Here is a 24071-nt window from a genome sequence, read left to right as displayed (position 1 = left end):
CAATTGAGATGGTTTGGGATGAATTACACCGCAGAGTGAAGGAAAAGCAGCCAACAAATGCTCAGCATATGTGGGAACTCCTTCAAAACTGTTGGAAATGTGCTCCAGGTGAAGCTGGTTGAGAGTGCCAACAGTGTGCAAAGCTATCATCAAGGCAAAAGGTGGCTACTTTGAAGAATCTAAAATATATTTAATGTGTTATTTCATAGTTTTGATGTCTTCACTGCTATTCTACAATGTAGAAAATAGTGGAAATTAAAAAAAAATCCTGGAATGAGTAGGTGTGTCCAAACTTTTGACTGGTACTGTATATCTATCCAAAATAAATAACATAAAGACACATAACATAATTAACTACCCCCAGTATGCCAGTCAGACTATGTTTAAACAGCATGCTTTCGCCATAATAGTGGAATGCGTTCATTCGTTGGCTAAACAGAGAGACTGGTCTGTACCGACAGGAGTGCTTTGATATTTCATTGAATGCAGTTTGATGCAAATATAGAGAAAGATAATAAAATGGAGGGGAAACATGGAAATAATCAAACTGAAACTAAGAACTTCCAGTACCAGACAGGCAATGTTGTTCATGTCCGCACACGCACACATGTAGTATCTATGAATGGTGTCTGCAGCTTTGCTCCAGTGCTCATCTGCAGTGGTCAGTGTTCATCTGGACAAGGGGCCCCTGCTGACTGGTACCCATTCGTCCCGTGGACTTTATTGGTCCCGTTGGTGGTGCTGTTGTGGTGCTTCTGAACAGGAGTGGGCGGAGGACCGTTGTCCTCGTCCGAGCTGGACTCAATGTCACTGCGGTCGTCTTTCGACACCTGTGGAGAGGTGCAGATGCTGTCAGAACAGCTCATATACCATCTGATGTCATGACAGAGGAAGTAAAAGCAGTTGGCCATCGCTATTGGTTTCCTCATTTTACAAATAAGATAATGTAAAAAAAAGAAAGGGATGTCGTGTCAGAACATTCTGTGATTGTGACTTGATAGTGAGATGACATGTGACAATACACAAAGAAGTTTCTTTTCCTTCTGTTCCAACTACTTACATGTAAAGGATTCCACTTCCCTGCCTTGAAGGTTGAAAGGTTAGCGTGAGGGATAGAAAAAGTAAAATCAATGAAGGTTATTGACAACAAAATAGGCCCTTTAGTGAATAGTTTCTGTAGTACAGTACATGTACAGTGAGCTTGACTGCTAAGATTCCCCAATGCTTTGCAATTACAAAAAGTAACATGGTAGTACTAAATTCTAACTACATACATAATGAGAATGGCTTTCTAACTACATAAAGATGGTCCTCTTGAGTGCACTGTATGAAATGATGACAATGTCTGCTTCCCAAATGGCACCCTATTCCCTATGGGCCCTGGTCAAAAGTAGTGCACTACATAGGGTGCCATTTAGGACCCTGAAATGCGAACTGGGGGAGAATCTCAATAACGTTTCCTTGACTACTCGCATTCTCTTCTCACCTCCTTTTCAAAACCCATTGGAGGAGAAGCTCAGAGAGGGACCTCTGACTTTCTCAACCAATGAGTTCTGAGAAGCGGGCGAGAGGACGCGAGGAGTCAAGGAAACGTAATTGAGACTTTGTCTCCCACCTTTCCTCTGGAGATGGCTCGACAGGCTATCTTCACTATGAGGTAGGACCAGAAGGAGTGCAGGAACTGCAGCAGGATCAGCAGCAGGTTGAACACCCACCAGGAGGGGTACGGCCCCACGATCTCCCAGCTCTCAAACAAGGTAGTGTTTAAAATCCTACGAGAGAGCGAGAGAGCGAGAGAGAAATAATTAGTCAACTCATTTGATAAGTAAACCACACTACACACACATTCAGTGCAGCTCATAACGACAGGATGTAGTAATGAGACAACAACAACATCTCGATTGGGAATTGGGTAACAGACTGGAAATACTTATTGGTTTTAATACGCGTGTCTCTCTGAAATTAACAAAAAACCTGTGAACTAAAGTACACGCCAGAAAACCCAATCTGAGGCAGCTGTCACCAAATAAGCTACTTGTTATTGTCCCTGTGTAAAGAGACACGCCTTAGAATTCTAGGTGAACAGAAGAGAAGACAGTAAATATTCCTGGTGCTCTAAGGTAGAGTGGAGGAATACACATGGCCAGGTGGTTGAGAGAGACCCTCAGGGACAACATAAGAGGCTAACGTCCAGAGCCTTCAGCCCCTAGCGAACGGTTTCCCAAACTCGGTCCTCAGGACCCCAAGGGGTGCACGTTTTGGTTTTTGCCTTAGCACTACACAGCTGATTCAAATAAATCAACAAGCTTTGATAATTTCAATCAGCTGTGTAGTGTTAGGGCAAAAACCAAAACGTGGGGTCTTCTAAAACCCTTGGGGTCCTGAGGACCGAGTTTGGGAAACGCTGCCCTAGCTTGCTCTCCATCCTCCACGACAGACAGACAGAGACAGACTCACTCTTAACAGCCAAGAATAATTATCACCCAGGAGACAGACAAATAACTTTATCCCTTCGCCCCGCTGTAACGTGCTGTGTGGGAAAGCTCATGCAGCACTTTACTGTATGAAGTCAATCTGTTATATAATGTACACACTACTAGAACCACTTTAAAAGAACATGTTAAATCCTTCATTCACTTCTCTGATGAATGGCTTGATAGCTATTTCAGTGAAGGTAGAGATATAGTTGGATAATTGTACATGATATGGAACCCTGCTGATACCGAAGCCATGGCAATAGTTGTACAGTCTGTGGTGCACTCTGCCTGCACTGTGATATACTGTATAACTCACGACGGTACACTAACAAGAGGAAATCTCTGAATGAGACTTTTCTAAAGCATTTGTATTTCTTTAGAGACAGTGCACTGTACTGTCGTGGTTCATGGTTCAATATCTTTCGAATAAAGAGTCGTTTGTCATTTTGATCTGGTAATTAACAGCGCTGTCCTCGAGTGTGGGCTCAAAATTGGGGTGACGTCTCAGAGCGGGATAGTAAATCACGTCGCTTTTTCTCTTCGTACAGTGACGGTACTGCTGAGTGTGCCAAGGACATGACACAGTAAGATGGTGCGCACATATTCCCGGACTATCACTGATTTGCTACGGCTTCTCTCTCTCATATCAAAAAGGTAGGATGCCTCGCTGATGACACATCAAAAACATTCCGGTGCAATCCAAATTCTTCATCTAATTGGAAGTCCAATATGTAAAAAAGACAACATTCTGGCATTGATACCAACTGACACAGGCACTGTGATAACATAAAGAATTAGTTAATTGAGGTTTTCAAAGTGTAAATTGAATGTGTCATTTTAGATTCCAGTCTCAAATTGACCCTGGTTTATATAATTAAATGATCTCAAAATAAAGGTCCGTCTTTCATTTTATTTCCCCCTCCCTCTTTACTGGAGAAGATGCGTATGTCCATATTGTTGCTGTAGTATCCATAGTAACTATTACTAAGCAACAAAACTCACCAAGACCTGTATAAAATGAAAACCTTCCTGGAAAAATTGCTAAGCCCATTTGGAAAGTGTCAATATTCTGAGATCTACAGTACATTCATGTCTCCTGTATTCGGAGACAGATTATACACAGGAACAAACATTCTCCGAAATACAGAATCATCATGATCTGTCTCAACTGGCAGCATACAAGTGCATCTAAAAGACACTCGAGCCCATTGTTTCAATTGAGCTGTAGTCTTTCACAGAGAAGACATTGGCTGCGGCCCAAATGCCGATCTATTCCCAACATAGTGCACTACTTTTGACCAGTGGCCGTGGGGAATAGGGTGCCATTTGGGACGCCGTCATTCTATCTAGAGACAAAGAGAGCCTCCTTACCAGACAGGATAGACACCCAGCCTGGAGCTGATGAAGACCATTGCAAACATGACAAAGAGGAGGTTGCAAAGTCTCTGAAACTTGGCATAGTTGGCCATTTTGGCAACCTGCAACAGATGACACAGACACACAAAATGGTTACAAGAACAAAACGTGGATGTTGTATCTATCTTTTTCATACACTGAAATTGGTTTTGGCAGTACATAATTGAAATCTACAGATGGCCGATTTTCCCTCTGATAGCTACTGTGCTTGCTTGTGATTCTAAAAACAACCACAAAAGAACACAGGACCCTCCCACATGTCCGTGGGGTGTGAAGAACACACATCAGGGCCACGATCAGCAGGCAAACGTTGTGGAACATTGCAGAGAGAAATGTAATTCGTAGAAATAACAAAAATCTTTTTTCTACATGCCAGACACCTGAACATGCCTCGCTGAACGTGTCCCCGTGTCTCTACTCACCTCCACCAGAACGTCGGCGGAGTCGTGGAGACACATGACCAGCGTGCCCACTCTAGCCATGTTGTTGACGTAGGCGAAGGTGATGAGGGAGATTGTCGCCAGGTGGTGCAGGAACATGACCAGGAAGCCCTGGGGGGGGACGACACAGGCGTCATGTCACACAATGGCAGAGGGAGACAGCATTCACAGCTCTCTATCACGTGACTCACATCAAGGGGACATGTACAGCATGTGGGTTTTATGAAAGCTTCGGCGTCATGCAGAGAACATGACCGCTGCTGTATTCTTTGTGCTCACAGTAGATAAGTGGACTCCTCTGCACCTTGTACACTTGCTGGCTGCGCACTATGCAGGACATCTACGGTGACAAGATGCGGGTGACATTCTGACAAGGACATTGCCTCTTTGTAAACATTACACTCCGTAAATGACGGGATAAGCTGTGCAATTCAACTTCCCTCCTCATCTGCTTTTGCTTTGTGCTGACAATTCTATTGTTTCCCTGAATGCAGGACTCAAGTGCAGCTAACGCCTTCATTTCGCATCTACTTTGGTGGCTAGACAGTTATTATTTTCGCAAATGAATGAATGAATGAATGAATGAATGTGTAAACTAAGTTAAAAATGTACTAAAAGAGAGGCGAGTCTACATGTACTACAGCTAAAGTGGTCTCTAGTCAGGCTAGAAGGTTAATATCCCCTGATGAGTGAGGCTGTGGCTGAATAAGGATGACCAGCGAGAGCCCTCCTGTGCCCCACAGGGTTGAGAAGGCTCAGTACAGCAGGACAGCAGCAGAGCAGCCAGCCCAGAGCTGGAGGAGAAGGAAGAGCACTGGTGCAAATACAGAAGGGAAGCATGGCAATAGAGTGCAGGAAACATACTGGGATTGACAGAGGGTGCAGAGGACCTCCTCAATGCGTGGCTTTGTGCATGGAAAAAAACAAAGAAGAAACAACAAAAAAACTGAAAACATGCCAACAGTCAACACGGAGATGAGAGGTGAGGGCATAAACACCACGGCATCATGGGACAGCTGTGAGTGATTGAGTGAGTGTTAGGTGTTCAGTGGTGTGGACAGTGTGGGGCAGAAAGAGAAGGAAGAGATGGGAGGCATGTCAATTGACATTCTCTGAACTCAACTAGGGAGCTGGTATAAAAGAAAAGAAAATGCCATGTCCAAGGAGGGCCCTCTATAGACATTACACCCCCCCCCCCCCTATATTCTACCCTTTGTTCTTGATGCCGCTTAACAGTGCTAAAGAAGATTGAAAAGCACAGAAGCAAAAGAGCTATGCTGAGGCAATATTTACAGCTCAAACATGGAGATGCCCTGCCCTGGAAAAGCTATCTGGCAACCCGACTATGGGATGTATTAGAAAGAGTGTACGCGCGTGTGTATCAAATGTGTGAACAGACATCTGTCTGCAGATGAGCAGTTCTGCAGAGGTCTTTTCCATAGCGGCTGTGCGTGTAACGTTCCATTGATTATTTATCTTTCGTCTAGGGATTAAGTGTGAGTGGGTCACAAAACCGGGCCTGATGTCATCACAGCTGTTTGTTTGACCCTCAGTTGCTGTGTTTAAACATCATTCAGGATGAAGTGGAGTGAGAGGCTCGGTTAGGAAATATATAAAAACATGTGCTACTGACAAAATCACCTCAGATAAACCAGGTCTAAAACACACTCACAGATATCAAAACTAACTTGAAACCATTTACTCTCAATTCATTTTCAATATGAGATATTTCAATTCATCTTTTTAATTCTTAAATAATAGTTTTCATCAGCGGGGACAAGGAATGACATGACGCTGAAATGTATGAAAAATGATGGAGAAATGTAATAATCTTCAGACTCTAGGAACTGAATAATGATATGAGACTCAATTGAAAACAAATATGAGGGGAAAACGGTTTACAATGTCTGCCAGAAAATTCCACTAATCCATCTCCTCCTCTCAGAGGCCTGTGATTTCACAGAGCAGAGATTAGACTAAAACACCACACCAAGGCAAAGACCAAAAAATAAAACTAAATCATGGAACAGACAATAGGAGGCCTGAATGCAGACAAACAATAATTAAGGCTTTCTTGAGATTACCACTGCAAAATGGAACTGACTACAAAGAAAAAAAAGGAAAGTAAAAAAGAACACATTTGGTTTCAGAATGTATTAAAACCAGTTATGAGGCATTTCCCTTTGATTTAAAAGGGATAATCCACCCCAGAAATAAAAATCATGACACTCCTGTCAATTTGGTGAAATCTTCTGTTCTATCAGTGGTGAAATGAAACATTTTCCCCATGTTTTAACTTCTACGTTATCTGTGAAATCATGTAGGAACATGTCATAGTTACATGGTTCTCGTCACTGGTGATATGGTATAGTGTGTTATCCCCTTTCAAAACAATTACCTGCACTCCAGATTGCCAAAATCAGCTAATAGATGGTATGGGCATACTCGTCTAGAACACATCCGTTGATATTGTTGTGACAATGTTGATTTTTCGCTTTTTTGCTCAAGCTTAACAGTGTACCAAATTATTCAACTCCGTTTTTCCTTCAAGTACCATCTCGCAATGCGCCCTGTGTGTCTGTGGGAAACGTCTGTTGTTGCCATAGCAACGTACTCTGCACTTGCTCTGGTCAGAGAATTGCTAATTGAACTCGGTGAGAGAGACTCCTAAATTGATAGTGCAGTTTGTTTAGCTACTTCACATGCTAATATTGACATTGGTATTATTGGTTGCAGCCGGCCAGCCCAGAGAGCTTTGCATTGTGGGTTTAATAGTTGACTTGAGCTGCAACAGATCTCCACAACGATTTTTACATGTTGCTACCAACCTTGTTATAAACACAAAATGAAACATTTGTTTATCCAAAAAGTATTGTTCACATACAGTTGAAGTCGGAAGTTTACATACACCTTAGCCAAATACATTTCAACTCAGTTTTTCCACAATTCCTGACATTTAATCCTAGTAACAATTCCCTGTCTTAGGTCAGTTAGGATCACGACTTTATTTTAAGATGTGAAATGTCAGAATAATAGTAGAGAAAATGATTTATTTCAGCTTTTATTTCTTTCATCACATTCCCAGTGGGTCAGAAGTTTACATACACTCAATTAGTATTTGGTAGCATTGCCTTTAAATTGTTTAACTTGGGTCAAACGTTTTGGGTAGCCTTCCACAATAAGTTGGGTGAATTTTAGCCCATTCCTCCTGACAGAGCTGGTGTTACTGAGTCAGGTTTGTAGGCCTCCTTGCTTGCACACGCTTTTTCAGTTCTGCCCACAAATTGGATTGAGGTCAGGGCTTTGTGATGGCCACTCCAATACATGGACTTTGTTGTCCTTAAGCCAATTTGCCACAACTTTGGAAGTATGCTTGGGGTTATTGTCCATTTGAAAGACCCATTTGCGACCAAGCTTTAACTTCCTGACTGATGTCTTGAGATGTTGCTTCAATATATCCACATCATTTTCTTTCCTCATGATGCCATCTATTTTGTGAAGTGCACCAGTCCCTCCTGCAGCAAAGCACCCCAAACACAAGATGCTGCCACCCCCGTGCTTCACGGTTGGGATGGTGTTCTTCGGCTTGCAAGCCTCCCCCTTTTTCCTCCAAACATAACAATGGTCATTATGGCCAAACAGTTCTATTTTTGTTTCATCAGACCAGAGGACATTTCTCCAAAAAGTACCATCTTTGTCCCCATGTGCAGTTGCAAACCGTTGTCTGGCTTTTTTATGGCGGTTTTGGAGCAGTAGCTTCTTCCTTACTGAGTGGCCTTTCAGGTTGTGTTGATATAGGACTCGTTTTGCTGTGGATATAGATAATTTTGTACCTGTTTCCTCCAGCATCTTCACAAGGTCCTTTGCTGTTGTTCTGGGATTGAGTTGCACTTTTCGCACCAAAGTACGTTCATCTCTAGGAGACAGAATGCATCTGTGTTTATACGTGCGTACTATTGTTTGTACAGATGAACGTGGTACCTTCAGGCGTTTGGAAATTGCTCCCAAGGATGAACCAGACTTCTGGAGGTCTACAATTTGGGGTCTTGGCTGATTTTATTTGATTTTCCCATGATGTCAAGCAAAGAGGCACTGAGTTTGAAGGTAGGCCTTGAAATACATCCACAGGTACACCTCCAATTGACTCAAATGATGTCAATTAGCCTATCAGAAGCTTCTAAAGTCATGACATCATTTTCTGGAATTGTCCAAGCTGTTTGAAGGCACAGTCAACTTAGTGTATGTAAACTACTGACCCACTGGAATTGTGATACAGTGAATTATAAGTGAAATAATCTGTCTGTAAACAATTGGTGGAAAAATTACTTGTGTCATGCACAAAGTAGATGTCCTAACCGACTTGCCAAAACTATAGTTAGTTAACAAGAAATTTGTGGAGTGATTGAAAAACTAGTTTTAATGACTCCATCCTAAGTGTATGTAAACTTCCGACTTCAACTGTATGTGTTATTTAACACTGTTAATTATAGGAATTAGTGATTTGGAGTGAATTATCCCTTTAATAATGGCTTTATTATTTTGTATTATTATTAACAGAATTACCTTGAAATGGGTGTTTAATCATATGCAAACAAATATCTATGGAGCAAGCAAGGTGATAAACAAACATTGATTAACTATATTATATTAATTAATTGACTAAATTGGTATCCTACCTTCCTTCTGATATCTGTGAACTGGGAGAAGAGTAGGGACAGGTAGAACGACAACTCCAGTATATAGTAATAGTGGATGTCCACCGTCAGTGGCTGTGAAAACACACACACAAATCAATAAAGTTGGATCAAAACTATGTCCTTTCAAATACAATAACTGTTGTCGCTAGGTGAAAAGAATTAATAACAGAGAAAACATTGGAGGCTTTTCTCATGATCAAAACATTACCTGATAAGGATAGTCGTACCAGCACTCTCTTGTGTTCCATAACCATGGTGTCTGCAGGCACAAAAAAAAATGAACAGAATATTAATGTATTGTTATGCTGTTTCCAAAAATGTATTACATTCATAAAGTGCATTGATCGCCACACCTGTACGCTATGCTGCCTCTGGCTCAATACTAAATGTTTGCTTAACATCCAGCACATCAATAACCTTGCAACCGTAACCATGTCAGATTGTATTTCCATTAAGGGAAACTTAATTTAATCAAAGCAAACTTTTGCTGTACGCTAGTAGTGCAAATTAAGAACGAACGTGTCAGCCTGGGGAGAAAACTGCGAATACTCATTCTGGTCGAAGGCTACATGATGAATGCTGTAGTGAACTGGGGGATGTGGTTAAGACTGTCTTATGTCTTGACACAAGAGGGATTTAGACTACAAAGGCATGGTAATGAATTGCTTATCATCATCATCATCTCTCACAGGGTGTTTGCCTTCAATGACAGATGATTCTGGACCAAACCAAATATAACCTACTTAAAACGGCAAACTCTGCTTAAATTGACATGGAAACACAGACTCTTACATTAGGGAGTTGAATGTATTTTGTAGGTCTATAGTGTATAGATTTGTAATAGATACAGGGCCCTTTTTCTACCAGCAAGCATGTTGGGCCTAGTGAGTCTCAACACACCCGGGAGACTCACTAGGCCCAACTGTAGGAAATGAACTCATTCCACAAAGTGCATCGTCATGCAAGTTGTTGCAATGAGAAATGATCCTCACCGCAATGTCTCCTATTCACCCCCTAATCATGATTCCTGATCAACGGCATCATCAGCAGCATTCAATTACTACAGGCACAAAAAGCTTTTGGCCTCAGTACATTACACAATATCAGTGAGCAGAGTCAAACACATAAAAAACTAAAGATAACTGAAAATACTTTGAGGGTATTTCCTCACACGTGTGTGTGTGTGTGTGTGTGTATATATATATATATATATCCTGTAAGTAAGCATTTCACTGTAAGGTCTACACCTGTTGTATTCGGCGCACGTGACAAATAAACGTTGAGATATATATATACACACACACACACACACACACACACAGTGCCTTCGGAAAGTATTCAGATCCCTTGACTTTTTACACATTTTGTTACGGTACAGCCTTATTATAAAATAGTCCCCCCCCCCCATCAATCTACACACAATACACCATAATGACGAAGCAATTTTCTGGGGCTAATTTGTTTGAGGTCAGGGGATTTTGGAGGCCAGGTCATCTGATGCAGCACTCCATCACTCTCCTTCTTGGTAAAATAGCCCTTACACAGCCTGGAGGTGCGTTGGGTCATTGTCCTGTTGCAAAACAAATGATATCCCATCTGGTTTGCGCTTAGTGGGACTGGTGTATCGCTGCAAAATGCTGTGGTAGCCATGCTGGTTAAGTGTGCCTTGATTTCCAAATAAATCACTGACAGTGTCCACAGCAAAGCACCCCCACACCATAACACCTCCATGCTTTACGGTGCAAAATACACACGCAGAGATCATCTGTTCACCCACACCGCGTCTCACAAAGACATGGCGGTTGGAACCAAAAATCTCATATTGGGACTCATCAGACCAAAGGACAGATTTCCACCGGTCTAATGTCCATTGTTCGTGTTTCTTGGCCCAAGCAAGTCTCTTCTTCTTATTGGTGTCCTTTAGTAGTGGTTTCTTTGCAGCAAATCGACCATGAAGGCCTGATTCACACAGTCTCCTCTGAACAGTTGATGTTGAGATGTGTCTGTTACTTGAACTCTGTGAAGCATTTATTTGGGCTGCAATTTCTGAGGCTGGTAACTCAAACTTATCCTCTGCAGCAGAAGTAACTCTGGGTCTTCCATTCCTGTGGCGGTCCTCATGAGAGCCAGTTTCATCATAGCGCTTGATGGTTTTTGCGACGGCACTTGAAGAAACTTTGACTGACCTTCATGTCTTACAGTAATGATGGACTGTCATTTCTCTTTGCTTTTTTGAGCTGTTCTTGACATAAAATGGACTTGGTCTTTAACCAAATATGTCACGCCTGCTCCCACTCCCCGGCGCTCGAAGGCGCCAGGCTCACCAGCATTACGCACTCCTGCCACCATCATTACACACATCTGCCTTCCACTGTCTGTTCCTGAATAAATGTTGACTCCCCGTACCTGCTTCTCATCTCCAGCGTTGGTCATTACAAAATAGGTTTATCTCCTGTATACCCCCCCCTACCTTGTCACAACAACTGATTGGCTCAAACGCATTAAGAAGAAAATAATTGAAATACATTCCAGGTGACTACCTCATGAAGCTGGCTGAGAGAATGCCAAGTGTGCAAAGCTGTCATCAAGGCAAAGGGTGGCTACTTTGAAGAATCTTAAATATAAAATCTATTTTGATTTGTTTAATACTTTTTTTGGTTACTACATGAATCTATATGTGTTATTTCATAGTTGATGTCTTCACTATTATTCTACAATGTAAAAAATTAAGAAAAACCCTGGAATGAGTAGGTGTGTCCAAACTTTTGACTGGTACTGTATAGAGTGACAATAGTGTTAGACTGAAGGTGATAGTTGACAGGGAACTAGTTTCTCAACTGTGCATGTGCTCGAAGACAGTAATATCTGCATAATGGATGCTGTGCTGAGAGCAAATTTATCCATTATTTATCAGTGAGCACTGGTTGGCGTGTTTGAGAAGTGCATTATTTGTCACTTGGTCCCCCTTTCATAGCAAGATCCACCTCCTCCGGATATCCTCGAGTGCAAGCCTCTGTTACAGCTCCTCCTTGAATAACGTGTCTTCAATACAAAAAAGTGCTCTAATAACTTTTCATCAACAAAAAGATTTTGGAAAGTAGCACACTCACCTTTTTAAGGAAACGCACTCCGTAGGTAAATATATAGAGGTAAAATGTAAATCTCCACCTGTGAAAAAAACCCCAAAGAGAACAGAACATCAGTCAGTAACACAGTATTGGGGTTTGGATGCATCCTCTGCGGAATGTCAAAAGAGAGGCCATGTCTAAGCTGCTGTAAGGGAGGCCAATCCAAGGACAGCCAAGTAAGCCACGGGCTAGTTCCGATTACCCATACTTGCGTTCTAAATAGTAGGCTTTTTGGGTATGCGAAAATAGAACAGACATTTTGGATTATGCTTTAAATGCCAGGATGTCATACTAATTTTGGCTGTTCATCAGGTAGAATTTGCTGCACAGTATTGAGGAAGTGTGTTTGACAACAGCTGATAATCAGAATAGGGCACGCACTCTACAAGCATTAACAAAATGGCCACCTCCGTATTGCTTAGGAACCTTCTCTTTGTTTTGTTTTTTTTCCTATTTTTCTCTAACAACACTTATTTTTATTTTAAGCACTGAATCCCTGGTGGTAATAACATACAGAGCTTTTACTTCTTAGGCCAATTAGTGGTGAACACAACAGAAGTATCATATTCCAAATGATTTTCAAAAGTCACAGAATCAAATGAAAATAGCTCATGAAAAAGTCATTAGTCACGTTGATCAGCTACTAAGTTTTCAACCTAAGAGAACAGTGCCAATGTTATATTTCCAGACAGGATTTACCCCAGCGTTTTATCCAAAAGGCTCAGACTTTTGTTTCCACCTACACTGGCTCCGGCGGACCTGCTCCCACTTCGGGCCAAAGCCAGGCCACTGGTGCTTTTCAGCTTACATAACAACGGCTAACCGTGAACTTTAAATAGATTTTCTGATCGTAACCAGTGTCCAGGTAAAACCTCCTTCTGTATTGTGATCACTGACATTTGATACCCCTAGGACTTTACATGGATTTACTGTAGTGTATTCATCATTGCATATTGTGGTGTGTTTTCTGTCTACGGCTGTCAAAAATACTTCATTCTTGTAAGCCCAGCTAAAGCTACCCACACTAAAACCACCTGAGATGTATGCAAAACTCCCAATGTCACACAGCATGATCACCATTTGTCAAGTTCCCCCTCGGAGGCCAGTCAGTAACTATTAGGTTCATACAACATCCCTGTCACATTGTGCTATTCAGAGTTGGAACTTCTTGTCTGTGATTTGTAGCCTGATACATGATGGGTATGCCTGTGTGCTGCTGTGACTGTGTGAAACAGAGTACACCTGCAGTTGACAGGCAGCTCCACCTATAAGAGGCCATATTAACGGAAAGACTTCTGGCTCGTAGTGATGCATTTTGGCATCACTACAAGCCAGAAGAAGGAATCTGTCTGTCAAGTGTTTCCATTAAATAATGTATTTAAGTAAAAAAAATTAAAATAACTACTAAACAAAAATATAAATGCAACATGTAAAGTGTTGGTCCCATGTTTCATGAGCTGAAATAAAAGATCCCAGAAATGTTCCATAAGCACAAAAAGCAGATTTTTCAAACATATCCCTGTTAGTGAGCATTTCTCCTTTGCCAAAATAATCCATCCACCTGACAGGTGTGGCATATCAAGAAGCTGATTAAAACAGCATGATCATTACACAGGTGCACCTTGTGCTTGGGACAATAAAAGGCCACTCTAAAATGTGCAATTCTGTCACAACACAATGCCACAGATGCCTCAAGTTGAGGGAGCATCCAACTGGCATGACTGCTGGAATATCCACCAGAGCTGTTGCCAGATAATTTCATGTTAATTTCTCTACCATAAGTTGCCTTGAACGTCGTTTTACAGAATTTGGTAGTACGTCCAACCGGCCTCAGTCGCAGACCACGTGTAACCACGCCAGCCCAGGACCTCAACACACAGCTTCTTTACTGTGGGATCGTCTGAGACCAGCCACCCAGACAGCTGATGAAACTGTGGGTTTGCACAACCGAAGAATTTCTGTACAAACTGTCAGAAACTGTCTCAGGGAAGCGCATCTGTGTGCTCGTCGTCCTCACAAGGGTCTTGACTTGACTGCAGGTTGGCGTTGTAACCCACTTCAGTGGGAAAATGCTCACCTTGGCCACTGGCACGCTGGAGAAGTGTGCACTTCACACATTAATCCCAGTTTCAACTGTACTGGGTAGATGGCAGACAGCATGTATAGTGTTGTGTGGGTGACCGGTTTGCTGAAGTCAACGTTGTGAAAAGAGTGCCCCAAGTTGGTGGTGGGGTAATGGTATGGGCAGGCATAAGCTGCGGACAACGAACTCAATGTATTTTTTTGAAATGGCAATTTGAATGCACAGAGATACCGTGACGAGATCTTGAGGCCCATTGTTGTGCCATTCATCTGCCGCCATCACATGTTTCAGCATGATAATGCACTGCCCCATGTCGCATGGATCAGTACACAATTCCTGGAAGCTGAAAATGTCCCAGTTCTTCCATAACCTGCATACTCACCAGACATGTCACCCATTGAGCATGTTTGGGATGCTCTGGATCGACATCTACGACAGCGTGCTCCAGTTCCCGCCAATAACCAGCAACTTCACACAGCCATTGAAGATGAGTGGGACAACATTCCACAGGCCACAATCAACAGCCTGATCAACTCTATGTGAAGGAGATGTGTCATGTCGCATGAGGCAAATGGTGGTCACACCACATACTGACTGTTTTTTGTTGTTGTTGCATGTTGCGTTTATATTTTTGTCCAGTGTAATTTCATTATGTAACCCCCCTTGTAATGTCTGAGAAGGACGTGTGTTAGTTATTGTCTCTCATTCCTTCTCTCAGTGCGGTCGTTTGTTGATTGTTATGGCCTGTGCAGCAGCATCTCCCTGCTCAGTGTGGCTTTGATCTCTGAACTATCAACTGGAACAGCTCTGCCTGAGAGCTAGAAAAGTCCATGATCACAGGAGAAACTTTCCCATCCAATCAATGTGCAGTAGTTATGGGTATGTGCTGGGTTATGTAAGCCCAGAGCAGAGCAGAGATTGGGACTGGGCGTGCCTGCCTCCCTCCCTCTCTGCCACGAGGTAGTGCAGTGCAATGGCGTCCAGGCTCCAGTAGCAGTGACACACCCTGGAATGCAGACGCTGTGATGTGAGAGCCCTGGCACTCCGGCCACATCTCTGACAGGCTAGCAGGCCTCAGGGCAGACTAGCGTACCGTAGCATTGGTCTAGTATACCCAGGTCTCTGCCACTGGTTGAATTCACACTTGTGCTGCTTTTCGACTGGAATAGCAGCGTATACACCCTTATGTTATTTTAGGGAAATTGGGTTGAGGGAAATTGTGATCATGCAGAATGTGCATAATCAAAAACAGTTGCATTGTGAGGTGTTAAACATCTGAATGAAAAGAAAGGCCATCGTTCATGGAATTCAAATAATCAAGCCACAAGTAATAGCGCTCTGTGCTTGATTCATTTAAAAAACAAATGAGCTGCATGCATTGACCTAACGATAGGTCAAGGAGACGGTTACTTGGCAACTGGTTAGTCAAACACTATCAAACATTGTGCTTCAAGTGCTGCTGAATCAGTGCTATTTATGTACAATTACTATGACTCACAATTACTTTCACTGAAAATACTTTTGCTGGTGACTGTGTACCAAATACATGGTCCTGTTAAATACCATGTTGTTGCATTCAAAAGCCATGAAAGCATGATACTGAAGTAATTACTCTTCATACAGTTCTGTGGTGTTCTATGGTCATCATTGAGCAGAAAGCAGCAGAAACAGAGTTGAAATAATGTTCAGACAACCAGCACTGTGGTAGAAAACAAAGCATGTGCCCCACTGGGGACTGGGGACCAGACTGTCCCGTTAAAACTAGCTGCAAAATAAATAACTGCGTGAAGCTTCTTCGGGATCTGCTGTCTCCAGTCTAAATGTGTCTCTCTTTCTCAGAATGATGAAAAAGGGAACAGTGGCCCTCAGCTTCGCCATCCTGAAGTGTCGGAGACAACAGCGTCCTCTCAAACCCAAACACTAATTACGGCAGGATTACTGCTGAGACGAGAGTGCCTGGCTCGGTTTACAAAATGACATTTTAAGCAAATGATACAACAAAGAAACCAAATCAGGCATCCAATCCATTCGGAGTCTGTCAACTCCATTCTGCCTACGGACGCGACACTGCGTATATTTCGAATGTAGGGACGTCCTCTATTAAATGTGAGCTCAGAATATTGAGAAAACAGCCAGAGATTTGCTCTAGTTACACGGAGGCTATGCTTTTGTGAGACGTTTTTATTTTATTATTCCACTATAGTAACTGAATCCAGTTCCTGAACCATGGCACATTTCACACCGACAAACTCAATCTGGCATTTCTCTTTGAAGATCAAATAATGACCACGACAGTCATCTAAGCAGCGAATCCCTTCAACAGTGAGCCCCGGCGTGAGCAGCCCCAGGGCATCAGAGACCCGCTCTGTGCCTCACTGCATCTCCCACTGCCAGCCTGGCTCCAATGGAGTCAGACATGAGCCCACTCTTGACAGGCCCGCTCCAGTAAAGGCAATGACTGGAAAGCCTATGTATCCACACCTAAAAAAAAACTAATCGGTTTCCACCGAACAAATGCGCACATACATGTTAATATTAGTAATAATATGTAGCATTTTCAAGCTGTCGAGACCTCTTACATGCTCTCACAAAAGCGAGCCAACGTGCTGGGCTTCTCCTGGTTCCTGCGCTGTCGGAACCAGCGCTGGATGGTCCGCACATCCCAGTCCAGCTGTTTGGACAGGCCCTCCAACCTCTTCTCATCTGGATGCTAGGAAACACACGAGCCAGACACCTGACTGTTAACAAGGCTGCCATTATTGAGGGGGAAGGTGTGACGTGTCAGAAGTGAAAACAGTCTTGATATTCGCAGAGGTCAAAGGCAATCAACGTCTGAACGTTTCATCGGCGTCATGTACTAAGGGGGTAGTAAAACTGTTGCAATTGTCCATCAATTGAACCAGTTTACGGCCCCCTGAAAAGAAGAAGCCCTAAAGTGCCTTTGTTTCCACCTCAGAATGTCTACCCAGTGTGGAGGTAGTTTGCTAAATTGCTCAGTAGGTGAATCTGAGCATTTGTTGAAGAATCTCACTTCCTTTCTGAGTGAATAATAACAATGGTGCAAATATTTTCAAAACATGAAGTCTTGCTTTCTGGACTCAAACTGAATCCAATGCCTTTTTGCAAAGAAATTGCTTTTAATCTCAGTTATCAATAGTAAAATGCAAAACAAAGACACGACATAGTGGAAACACAGGCACTACTTTTACCTTGGTGATAGCAGTGAACACCTTCTCCAAAATGGCATTGGGCTGGGCTTTCTGTGGTCCATTGGCTTGTATCTTGAGACCCAAGGCACATGGTCTGGCAATAAACCTACAAAAGAATAACACAACAATGTCAGAATATTCTCACAGTGGGTACTGTATAATCACCATCTAATTGTTGTTCATCAGAAAAAAGTGTTTTTGTTTGTGGTAAATGGGAACAATCGTGGCAGAAACATTGACAAAACTGACAACCAGTTGTTAAAAATACATCTCAAAGCGTCAAAATCTTATCCAACTAGAAGTACAATGTGTGAATGTCTGAATCAGTATTTCTGTATACATCGTCAGCAATTCGCAATGTCAGAATCTGGCGAAATTTCACAACCGTATAAACGAAAGATGGTATCATGACGTTATATGATTGAGTAACAGTCACATTCATGGACAAAGGGTTATGGGAGATTCAACTGCTGGAAGTGTACGCCAAGCTCAAGATGAAATGTCCATGTGCAGACAGCTGTGAGAGAGAGACAGCTGTGAGAGAGAGAGAGAGACAGCTGAGAGAGACAGCTGAGAGAGACAGCTGAGAGAGAGAGAGAGAGAGAGAGAGAGAGAGAGAGAGAGAGAGAGAGAGAGAGAGAGAGAGACAGCTGAGAGAGAGAGACAGCTGAGAGAGACAGCTGAGAGAGAGAGAGACAGCTGAGAGAGAGAGACAGCTGAGAGAGAGAGAGATTAGCGGTCTAGTAGTCTATTCACAAAAAAGTCCTTACTCTGCAAATGAAGTGTGTCGTCAGCAATCAGAAAATCTAATCTGGAGGGACCAGCCTAAACAGACCTTTCAGTTGTATCTATAAAAACCTAATGTGTTAAAACGCTGCCTTAGAAGTGAATTGTGAACACTTACTCAGTATTTCGAATTCTTGCTGTCTAGCTGCCATTGACAGAGTTACTGTGCTCAGTGAGAGGCAACATAAGGGCAACAGCAGTTGTTGGCAGGTTCAATGGATACTAATCCAGTACTACGATATGTCATAGTAAATAGTATCATAGATGCCCTTGAACAATAAAAGTACATGTGAGGCTTGTGTATGCATAAGCAAGCTGTGTGTATGATCTACATTTAAAAAGCAAACATCTTGGTCTTGGCACACTTCACAGCAGGAACCACAGTCTTCACTCCTTTGTTTGGCCTACATAGTTTATACAGTACCAGTCAAAAGTTTGGACACACCTACTCATTCCAGGGTTTTTCTTTATTTGTACTATTTTCTACATTGTAGAATAATAGTGAAGACATAAAAAAATATGAAATAACACATATAGAATCATGTAGTAACCAAAAAAAAAGTGTTCAACAAATCAAAATATATTTTAGATTTTAGATTCTTCAAAGTAGCCACCCTTTGCCTTGACAGCTTTGCAGACTGTTGGCACTCTCAACCAGCTTCACCTGGAACACTTTTCCAACAGTCTTGAAGGAGTTCTCACATATGCTGAGCACTTGTTGGCTGCTTTTCCTTCACTCTGCGGTCCAACTCATCCCAAACTGGGTCAAGAGTTTCAAGTTCCTTGCTGTCCACATCACCAAAGAACTATCATGGTCCAAACATACCAAGACAGTCGTGAAGAGTGCACGACAAAACCTTTTCCCCCTCAGGAGACTGAAAAGATTTGGCATGAGCCTCCAGATCCTCAAAAGGTTCTACAGCTGCACCATCGAGAGCATCCTGACCGGTTGCATCAACGCCTGGTATGGCAACTGCTCGGCATCTGACCTTAAGGTGCCACAGAGGGTAGTGCGAACGGCCCAGTACAACACTGGGACCAAGCTTGCTGCCATCCAGGACCTATATAATAGGCGTGTCAGAAGAAAGCCCATAAAATTGTCAGAGACTCCAGTCACACAAGTTAGACTGTTTTCTCTGCTACCACACGGCAAGCGGTACCCGAGCGCCAAGTCTATGACCAAAAGGCTCCTCAACAGCCCCCAAGCCATTAGACTGCTGAACAATTCATAAAAATTGCCACCGGACAATTTACATTAACACCCCCCCCGTACACTGCTACTACTCGATGTGTGTTTGTTACCTATGCAGTCACTTCGCCCCCACCTACAAGTACAGATTACCTCAACTAGCCTGTACCCCTGCACATTGACTCGGTACCGGTGCCTCCTGTATATAGCCTCATTATTGTTATTCTTATTGTGCTACTTTTTATTATTACTTTTTATTTTAGCCTACTTGGTAAATATTTTCTTCTTCTTGAACTGCACTGTTGGTTAAGGGCTTGTAAGTAAGCATTTCACATTAAAGTCTACACTTGTTGTATTCGGCACATGTGGCAAATAAAGTTTCATTTTTTTCCCGATTTGGAACTTGTCAATTGGGTTGAGGTCGGGTGATTGTGGAGGCCAGGTCATCTGAGGCAGCACTCCATCACTTTCCTTCTAGGTCAAATAGCCCTTACACAGCCTGGATGTGTGTTGGGTCATTGTCCTCTTGTAAAACAAATGATAGTCCCACTAAGCCCAAACCAGGTGTTAGCCACGCTGGTTAAGTCTGCCTTGAATTCTAAATAAATCACTGACAGTGTCACCAGCAAAGCACCCCCACACCATCACACCTCCTCCTCCATGCTTCACAGTGGGAACCACACATGCGGAGATCATCCGTTCACCTACTCTGCGTCTCACAAAGACACGGCGGTTGGAAACAAAAACCTCAAATTTGGACTGAGACAGATTTCCACCGGTCTAATGTCCATTGTTCGTGTTTCTTGGGCCAAGCAAGACTCTTCTTCTTATTGGTGTCCTTTAGTAGTAGTTTCTTTGCAGCAATTCGACCATGAAGGCCTGATTCACACAGTCTCCTCTGAACAGTTGCTGTTGAGATGTGTCTGTTACTTGAACTCTGAAGCATTTATTTGGGCTGCAATTTCTGAGGCTGGTAACTAATAAACTCTGGGTCTTCCTTTCCTGTGGTGGTCCTCATGAGATCCAGTTTGATCATAGCGCTTGATGTTTTTTGTGACTGCACTTGAATAAACTTTCAAAGTTCTTGAAATGTTCCGGATTGACTGAGATTCATGTCTAAAAGTAATGATGGACTGTCGCTTCTCTTTGCTTATTTGAGCTGCTCTTGCCATAATATGGACTTGGTCTTTTACCAAATAGGGCTATCTTCTTTATACCACCCCTACCTTGTTTTCACAACACAACTGATTGGCTCAAACGCATTAACAAGGAAAGACATTTCACAAATGTACGTTTAACAAGGCACACCTGTTAATTGAAATGCATTCCAGTTGACTACCTCATGAAGCTGGTTGTGAGAATACCAAGAGTGTGCAAAGCTGTCATCAAGGCAAAGGGTGGCTACTTTGGAGAATCTTAAATATAAAATATATTTTGATTTCTTTAACACTTTTTTGGTTACTACATGATTCCATAGGTGTTGTTTCATAGTTTTGATGTCTTCACTATTATTCTACAATGTAGAAAATAGTACAAATAAAGAAAAACCCTGGATTTTTTTTGTATTTAACTAGGCAAGTCAGTTAAGAACAAATTCTTATTTAAAATGACAGCCAACGAACAGTGGGTTAACTTCCTTGTTCAGGGGCAGAATGACAGATTATACCTTGTCAGCTCAGGGAATCGATCTAGCAACCTTTCGGTTACTGGCCCAACGCTCTAACCACTAGGCTACCTGCCGCCCCAATGGAATGTGTAGGTGTGTCCAAACATTTGACTGGTATTACAGGTCATATCATCAGTAATCAAGAAAATGTACATTGAACAACAAGCCTCTCAGCTGTCCAATGAAGACTGACACAGCACACATACTTCAATGAAAAGTCCAATTCCCATTGTGACTGTTTTCAGTATTAGAGGTGGGTTGGCCTCAGCAGAATGACCTTATGACAGGCATCCAATCAGTGACATCATGTACAGTATGTAGCCTACAGTAAGACATATTTCAACTGTAGCCTACTGATGCATGAACACCTATATGCCACATCATGAGCCTTTATAAAAAAAAGTGTGGTATTAGGAAATATTGAGAAACTGCTGTGGGTTCCTGGTTCCTGTGTTTCCCGATTGATGTACCAGGCAAGCGTCAACACTTAGCTTGGTAGGCTATGTACAATTGGGATAGGCAGGCTTACAACAAATAGGCTACATGAAGCTAAACACAATGATCACCATTAAGACATAGGCAGCACAGACCCTTGCGAGGTCAACAGAAGCCTAGGCTAAATGAGACGAGCATGACTCGAATAATGCTCTCGACTACTGACAGCTGCAACTTGGATGCGAAGTCAGCATGTATCTCATTATGGAAAATAATTCAGGTCTATTGATCCGACACATATCTCGAAAAAAGCTTTGTGACAATACAGACAGGCATATAGAGAAACGTTAACTTCACTATTGGATAAATCGCATCACCATGTGGATGTCATTGTCTAGAAATTCGGTGTGAGCTAAACATGCTTCAATACCCGACATACTATTCTTTAAAATAGGCTTTCTTTAGGCTACATGTAAATGAAACGAACCCAACATGATCTTCAGTTATACCAATCACTCATACATGCACCCACCTTTCGAAAACCAGTCGAATCATAAATATGCAGAAGGCTAAAGGACAAGCCAGATACAAATCCTCAACTTGCGGGAAGGTTGCCTCATCTGTGTTTTTTAGGTCAGCCCAGGTTACATTGTGAGGGAGCCAAAATCTCTCGTTCCAAAACCATGCCAAAATACCTGCCATTTCCTTGTATTATGGACACTTTGTCCCCCTTACCAATTGACCAGAAATGAACGCGATATCAATGGCCTATAGCGTAGTTGCAGCAGTCTCACAGGCGATCTTTGCAGGTTTTTAGTGTGATGGATCAGTGTACGGCGCGCACCGCCAGTCTATTTACCCCCTCGCTTTTTCCAGTGTAGGGAAGTAGGCATCTGCTCCTCAGCAAGTGATTGGTGCATTGAAATGTCAAACATGCAGTCGCAATCCAGAAGTATCATGTTTAAAGGTCTATGGTTTAATGTGTTGTAGGTTATGGCACTAGCAAGGTATTTTGTTTCGTTTATGGAGTAGGCTGGCTGTCCATTGATTGTGGATTAGGTCATTATTTCCTCAATGCCATGCAGAATAATACGGTTAGGTTGTTGTTGATAGGCTAGCCAACTCATAATATAATCGTGTCCTGACTGTTCCTACCACGTTTTGGTTAGGCAAATGTCCCATTTATGAAATATCAGGCAAACGAACAGTGTCATCATGAATACTTGGTAAATCATGCCACCTACCGACCAGCACACTCATAGCAAAAGACACGTTATATTTTATTTATTTTATTTTTTATTTCACCTTTATTTAACCAGGTAGGCCAGTTGAGAACAAGTTCTCATTTACAACTGCGACCTGACCAAGATAAAGCAAAGCAGTGCGACACATACAACAACGAGTTACACATAAACAAACGTACAGTCAATAACACAATAGAAAAGTCTATATACAGTGTGTGCAAATTAAGTAAGATTAGGGAGGAAGGCAATAAATAGGACATAATGGCGAAATAATTACAATTTACCAAAAACACTGGAGTGATAGATGTGCAGAAGATGAATGTGCAAGTAGAGATACTGGGGTGCAAAGGAGCAAAAAACAAAACAATATGGGGATGAGGTAGTTGGGTGGGCTATTTACAGATGGGCTGTGTATAGGTGCAATGATCTATCTGTAAGCTGTTCTGACATCTGATGCTTAAAGCTAGTGAGGGAGATATGAGTCTCCAGCTTCAGTGATTTTTGCAATTCGTTCCAGTCATTGGCAGCAGAGGACTGAAAGGAAAGGCGGCCAAAGGGGGAGTTGGCTTTGGGGGTGACCAGTGAAATATACCTGCTGGAGCGCGTGCTATGGGTGGGTGCTGCTATGGTGACCAGTGAGATAAGGCGGGGATTTACCTAGCAAAGATTTATAGATGACCTGGAGCCAGTGGGTTTGGCTACAGATATGAAGTGAGGGCCAGACAACGAGAGCATACAGGTCACAGTGGTGGGTAGTATATGTGGCTTTGGTGACTAAACGGATGGCACTGTAATAGACTGCATCCAATTTGCTGAGTAGAGTGTTGGAGGCTATTTTGTAAATGACATCGCCGAAGTCGAGGATTGGTAGGATGGTCAGTTTTACTAGGGTATGTTTGGCAGCATGAGTGAAGGATGCTTTGTTGCGAAATGGAAGACAATTCTAGATTTAACTTTGGATTGGAGATGCTTAATGTGAGTCTGGAAGGAGAGTTTACAGTCTAACCAGACACCTAGGTATTTGTAGTTGTCCACATATTCTAAGTCAGAACCGTCCAGAGTAGTGATGCTAGACGGGCTACGCCGGCCAAACCCTAACCCGGACAACGCTGGGCCAATTGTCAATGTCGATGTTATTATAGGATACATGAATAGATAAGTGTAAATACATAGGCTAATTCACATTTAATAATTATGTTCATTTCATTTATATTCATTAAAAGGCAAACATTATTTTATTAGTGTAAGCAGCTTTCTCAAGAGTACATAAGTCTATATGGCCATGGTATGTGATTGAAGGT

The 24071-nt window shown here is 42.4% G+C and overlaps 1 protein-coding gene across 1 annotated transcript; it reads right to left on the bottom strand.

Moving 5' to 3' along the window:
- Window positions 1–452: 452 nt before the first annotated feature.
- Window positions 453–22397, bottom strand: LOC115160733 (ceramide synthase 6-like). Its single transcript, XM_029711080.1, has 11 exons — window positions 22059–22397; window positions 17451–17556; window positions 16821–16951; window positions 12141–12198; window positions 9239–9289; window positions 9010–9102; window positions 4316–4444; window positions 3849–3955; window positions 1616–1772; window positions 1061–1084; window positions 453–830 (listed from the first exon to the last, which is right to left on the bottom strand). The coding sequence occupies exons 1-11, from the start codon at window positions 22226–22228 to the stop codon at window positions 663–665; spliced, it is 1194 nt and encodes a 397-aa protein (XP_029566940.1). The 5' UTR covers window positions 22229–22397; the 3' UTR covers window positions 453–662.
- Between the last annotated feature and the right edge of the window lie 1674 nt (window positions 22398–24071).

Source organism: Salmo trutta, chromosome 24 (genome assembly GCF_901001165.1).
Source record: "Salmo trutta chromosome 24, fSalTru1.1, whole genome shotgun sequence".
Taxonomy (NCBI): Eukaryota; Metazoa; Chordata; class Actinopteri; order Salmoniformes; family Salmonidae; genus Salmo; species Salmo trutta.
This window is presented reverse-complemented; position numbering and strand designations above follow the sequence as displayed.